Source organism: Coenobita brevimanus, chromosome 17 (assembly GCF_032717465.1).
Source record: "Coenobita brevimanus isolate Jiangsu-jjx chromosome 17, ASM3271746v2, whole genome shotgun sequence".
Lineage (NCBI taxonomy): Eukaryota > Metazoa > Arthropoda > Malacostraca > Decapoda > Coenobitidae > Coenobita > Coenobita brevimanus.
In genome coordinates, this window is record NC_136970.1 from 4,823,968 (window position 1) to 4,829,967 (window position 6,000).

At 40.7% G+C, this 6,000-nt stretch overlaps 1 protein-coding gene across 1 annotated transcript in view; it reads left to right on the forward strand.

Moving 5' to 3' along the window:
- LOC145391191 (uncharacterized) overlaps positions 1–5,663 on the forward strand; it is a 35,898-nt gene extending 30,235 nt beyond the window's left edge. Inside the window, exon 9 of the mRNA XM_080265872.1 lies at positions 5,432–5,663. Coding sequence (XP_080121998.1) covers positions 5,432–5,482 — 51 coding nt within the window. The 3' untranslated portion in view covers positions 5,483–5,663. The remainder of the gene's footprint in view (positions 1–5,431) is intronic.
- The last annotated feature ends 337 nt before the right edge of the window (positions 5,664–6,000 follow it).

The following is a 6,000-nucleotide window of genomic DNA, read 5'->3' on the forward strand; positions in this document are numbered from 1 at the left end:
CACTGGGGAAAAAAAATCAATCTTTATGACTGTATTCTTAAAACTGAGAGGGCAGTGTGTATGCAAGCCCTCAGTTTCTGAATGTTGTATATTGAACACTTGTTATTATCAGTTAAAGTTAGCTTGCATGCCATTTTACAGAGATCACTTAGCAGCGAAGCACAGAAGTCAAGCTTGATTTACTCTCTTCGTGGGTTTCTCAAAAAATGACTGCCAAAAATTGGGGCTTCCTTACACCTTCACAATCTTGGTTTTAAGAATACTGCAGTTACTCCTGTGTCCATATCCCTCTTACCTGTAAGCAACTGCCTGGAACTTTTATGTTTATGAAATAATGCGCACAGTTTTCTGATGCACTTGATATAATGCTAATTTTCTGATGCACTGGAAATGATGCTTGTAAATTTTTGCTTAGCGTTGGGTATGATTAATACAAATGTTTAATACGCTGAAAATAATGTATATACATTTTTGTTGCATTGGATATAAGGCATACAGTTTTTATGCACTGAATATGATACACGCTTTTTTATACACTGAATATAATGCATATATTATTGATGCACTGAATGTAATGCATGTATTTTTGATGAACTGAATATATTGCATGTATTTTTACAGCACTGGACATGATGCCTATAGTTTTCTGATACACAACAAATGAAGTGTGAAATTTTTTTTACTCAATGTAAATGACTGAGTGACTGTGTGAAGTGTGCAGGGAGATGCCTGTGATACAGGTTGCACCTTTTTTGTTTACCAGTAACTTAACAATTACATGTACAATGAATTTGCTTTAAGGGTATTCTAAAAATCATTTAGTTTCATTTCGTTTCGTTTTGTTTTTGAAGGCTCCAACATGCTTGCATGCATCGGCCTTGGTCACCTAATGGCAGCTCTCCATGCTGCACGATCCATTGCAGCCTCCCTGTTCAGTCCCTTAACCCTGAGGTCACACTTAATGACCTCGTCCCACGTCTTTCTCGGTCTACGCCTCACAACCCCACCCCCAATATTAACACTTTTCACCTTCTGTACCCAGTTATCATCCCCCATCTCTCCACATGCCCAAACCATCTCAATCTACCTCTCCTCATCACAACACCAATACTGTACACTCCAGTCCCATCCTACCTCTCAACTCTTCCTTCTTAAACCCAGCCCCCCCAGGCCTTGCACACAGGGACGCACTACATGTCCACCTAATCATTGTCATTTCTGTACGTCTGAACATGCGAATGTCCTCCTCCTTTACTGCCCAGGTCTCACTACCATACAGCTTTACACTCCTAACACATGCTGCATACAAAGACCCCTCAGTATGTTGGGAGAGTCCTCTCAGTGTCAGGAGAGGCAACAGCTCCCTGAACTTCTTCCAACCACTTCTCACCCTTGCCACAGAGCTAGCTCCAGTCCCACCTCCAGCACACAACATGTCTCCCAAATAACAAAACTCTTCCACACACTCAAGAGACTCACTGGCAAGTTCAATCCTTTCACGTCTGACAGTCTCCACCTGCTCTCCCCGACACACCACACACATAAAATCAGCATTATCTCGCAGTCTACCTCTGATACCACTACATCTCTTGTGCACCCATTTATCAAAAACACTGCACAAGATGGAATTACTTCCCACTCCCTTGTGGCAAACTGCACATGGCCACTCTCCCTCGTCTTTGACAGTACCGTCACCAACCCTAGATATCATCACTTTTGCTGTGTGTGAAGACAGCCTTTTGGATAGATAGCATGCAGCCAAGAGCAAGGATGTAGTCATCATCATCTATCTGTGTCTATTGCCAGACACCTTCTGTAAGGGGTGACCACAAACAAATCGCCTCCATGTCACCCTGTCTCCCGCCCATTTTACTACCCTGCTCTCAGCTCTCACACCCCTCTCTCATATACCTCTCCATTCCATCCCTCCATCTAATCCATGCCCCCCCCCCCGGGTCTCACTCACTCACACTTTTCTTGTCAGTCTCTCACTCTCCATCCTCTCCATATGGCCAAACCACCTCAGTGTATATCCCTTAATGCTTTCTATCACATCCACACCACAATGCTCCTTCACTTCCTCATTTGGCAGTCTCTCAGTGTGACCACATCCACCTCTCAAATAACTCATTGCCACTGCTCTCACTTTTGACTTGTGTCCCTCCAACAAGGTTCAAGCTTCACTTCCATACGTGAGAGTTGGTATCTCAATACTGCCATGCAGTGACTTTTTTACTTCCATGCTCAGTTCCCTGTTTCTTATCACAGCTTTCAAAGAACCAGCAACCTTTCTTCCTTGTTGTACCCTTTCAAGCATTTCACCCTCTAAACTTCCATCCTTACTCATCACACTACCCAAGTACTTAAACATACTCACATTTTCCATTTCCTCCTCATCCAACCTCACTGTACATTCAGTGACATCATTTTTCTCAAAGACCATATCTTTATTGCCCTGCACTTACTGTGCATCAAAATGATGATGATTATTGCCATCATTATTGTTTTTATCATCATCATCTAGAGGTGGGATAAGGTAGGATCCAGAAACAATTAAGAGAAAAGAACATGCATGTTCAATCAGAGAGGGTTGTTTTCGGGTATATATTACGGTGCACTCTTAATCCTTAAGTATTTACCAAAAGGGATAAGGTAAAGCTCACAAGAAAACCAACTTACATTACTTTACACTGTAACATGCACACACAAAAAGAAACCAGTGCTTGTTTTACAAAGGGGATTCACATAGGTCTCGCATTACAAATATGAAGATGAGTTTTACATCTTACTTAACCAAATTACCATCAGTGGAGGCTACGTATTCACAGAGCCTGAGGAACTAGGAGAACTTGTCGATAATATAATCCAGATACAATCCACACACTAGTGTTATATGGAGAAATGAACCAAAAAGAGGAAGTGGTGCCCAGTGCATTTTGTAATCAAAATAACATGTTCAATAATGTGCGAAAATGTGTTGAAATGTGCAACGAAAAAGTGTCTCTTCTGCTAGTCTTCAAGCTATATATTAGCTTTACTCTGCCTCTCCAGGCTAACTTGCCACTAGGCTGTCTTAATTATAATCTACAGTCTATCTCAAACAGTGGATGCACCAGCTACCAATTATAAGTTAACACATCGTAAACAAATAAGGAGTCGTCAGCAAGATGGAACTGAGCTGTTATTGGAGAACGCTGTCATTTTGCCCCTCCCACACTATGTCATACCCACTTATGGTCAAGGACAAAGATGTCTCTGCATAGTTCTGGGAAAAACTTTTAACTGATATTCTGCCCAGAAGCAGAAAAAGTAAAATCATTTAATGAGCTTTTGACAGCTGAGCAAACAGAGAGAAAATAGTGAAGTCTTGACTTCTTCAACCAGGGGCTGCAATAGCTGATAAGGAAACCGTGGAAAAAAAAAAAATGTTTAACTTTCTTGACGGCTTGTCTTATCTCCCTACGTTATCATCACCTCTTCTATTTCACCAGTTCATTACTGGGGTAACTATGCCAGTGACAGGGTACAATACACAGTTATTCAAAGATCAGAAAAAAGCTATTACAGTTTTTAGGGCATAGGGAGACAGGCAAAGCTACTGTGGACTGGAACATTCAAGTCACCGAAGACCATCTTCTGCCTTTGATAGTATTAGTTGTAGCCCCAGGTTCATACGAAATGTGAACCCTTTGGACTGCAGGCCAAAGTTGCCCTCATCCAGCATTCCACTGTCTTCTTTTGGGGGATAGGGAATGTAGTTGAGGGATGTTTGTATAACCAGGCAGTTGAGCCAACAGGTTATATCAGTGCAACCACATGAGGGCATCCCTCTTCGACCACTTATGCCTTTAGCATTTTACGAGCTAGGGAAATTAACAGTCATCATGCATACTGTTAATCTCTGGTGGAGTTCTCAACCACTACACGGCAAGAATCCATCAGAAAATTCAGTAAATGATACCGTGAAATGGGTCATATATCCCCTCACACTTCATTCAAGCCTTCAGAATGCCTTGCAACATCTCACACACCATCCCTGTCCCCCCCCCCAGCATTGTCAGCTTGTCTCATTCTAGCTATTGAATGTAAATAAAAGGAATATAGTATTCGTATTTAAAGTTTATGGCTGTGTAGTTACTTAAAGCTTCCCACATCCATTTGTTTCCCCCCCCACCCACTCACCAGGGGCTATGTTATTTCTTCTTCTTTATGTTCTGTATTTTTATTTATATTTTACTTCATTTGCATATTTTATATTAATTTTCCCACTTATTAGTGAAATACAGGGTTAGGTTATTGATGAATGATGATACAGTATAGATGTTGCTTTTTCATTTACTTATTCAGTTTCTCTTCCAAATTCATGATTGTTTTGTTTCCTATGATTTTATTTATCATTTCATTTAAGCCAAGGGTGTCAAACTCATGGCCCACGGGCCAAACGTGGCCCTCGGGATGGTCATAAATGGCCCACGAGATGATGGTAAGATTTATCAGTCCGTGAAACTATAGTTGTTATGAATGAAAATATGACATTGTTAAGAGACAGAAAATTTATAAATTACTTTTTATTCATAATGGTAATAATTTTATTTAAATTAATATTGCTGGTAATATCGTTTTTATAAAAGGAAAATTTTGTAATACACGAATCTGTTTAAAATTGAAGATGCAACCGTTGCTGGTATCTGAAGGCATGAGCCGTCAGGCCCAAGCATTTTAACTGTCACGGAAGACACGGAAAAGTGGTGTACGCCAGTACTACACTTATTAAACCTCGCCTCTTTTTTTTTTTTTAGCAAAATCGTGAGTTATACTTTGCCTTTTAATAGCTCAGTTAATCACACTATGACTAAATATATGCAGAATTGAGGTGTACCTTTGAAATAAAGTAGGGAAATGTCAAAACCGGTAACCACCACCTTGTGCCAGGCTTTGCTACTGTAGACTGTGCCACCACGTTTGTGGACGGTTTTATTAAATTATTAATTTGTTTTCGAGCATTGTAAATTTTTAAAATGTAAAAAATCTGTTTATCTGCCTTCAAGTCTCTCTCTCTCTCTCTCTCTCTCCCAACTTGTTTGACTGTCTTTACGTGAGTAAGTCCTCATATTAAGCTGTAAACATCAGTCTTGCAAATACGTACAGGTATATATCTGCTGGCCCTCAAAACCGTAACTAAATTAAGAATTGGCCCTCAAAAGGTTTTGAGTTTGACACCCCTGCTTAAAGCAAATCTTTGTATACAAACATGTGCACTTTGATGTGTGGGAATTTCTCTGCTTGGTATAAATACACTGTAGGCAAAACTGTGCACTGTAATGCACATGCACTTTTATGTGTGGGAAATGCACTGCTTTGCTTGTTTTATTTACATATTCTCGTTCGTTAACTCCCCAACACAGGGGCATGACTCACCGTGACCTTACAGGCGGACTCTACCCCTCCGTCCTCCCCGCTGGCCAACCTGCCGTACGTATGACCACCGCCTCGCCCACTGCCGGAGACATTCAGGCCGTTCTTCTGACGCTGAAGCCGTGAGGTCTCCGCTGGGCTAGGAGTACGTTTTTGGGGAGGTGGTTTTAAGTAAGGTTTCCCCATTTTATGATTGTATTTATATATTGTTTCTGGTTGCTTTCTGGTGTCTTTGTGAGTTTGAAGTATCCTCACACAACTCCACCCTCTTCACCTCCAGTTGAACTAAGGTACCAGGATGTGGTATCAAACAGTCACAGATCTCAGTTTAATGTACAGTATGTGTGTGTCACTGTTCACATCAAGAAATCACATCACACCATCTTGAGTGACACCTTCTGCAAGCTGTAGAGAAAAGATTGAGTGTTTTTCTCTAAACAATGCAAAGTAATTTTTCCTTCACAGTACTTACATAACGAGTGTTTGAGTGTTCAAATCCGCAGTGGAAATATTGTACCGTATTTTTAACAAGTTTATTTTTTTCAGGGTACCATATACAGTATGCCACATTTGAACTTGGGCTAG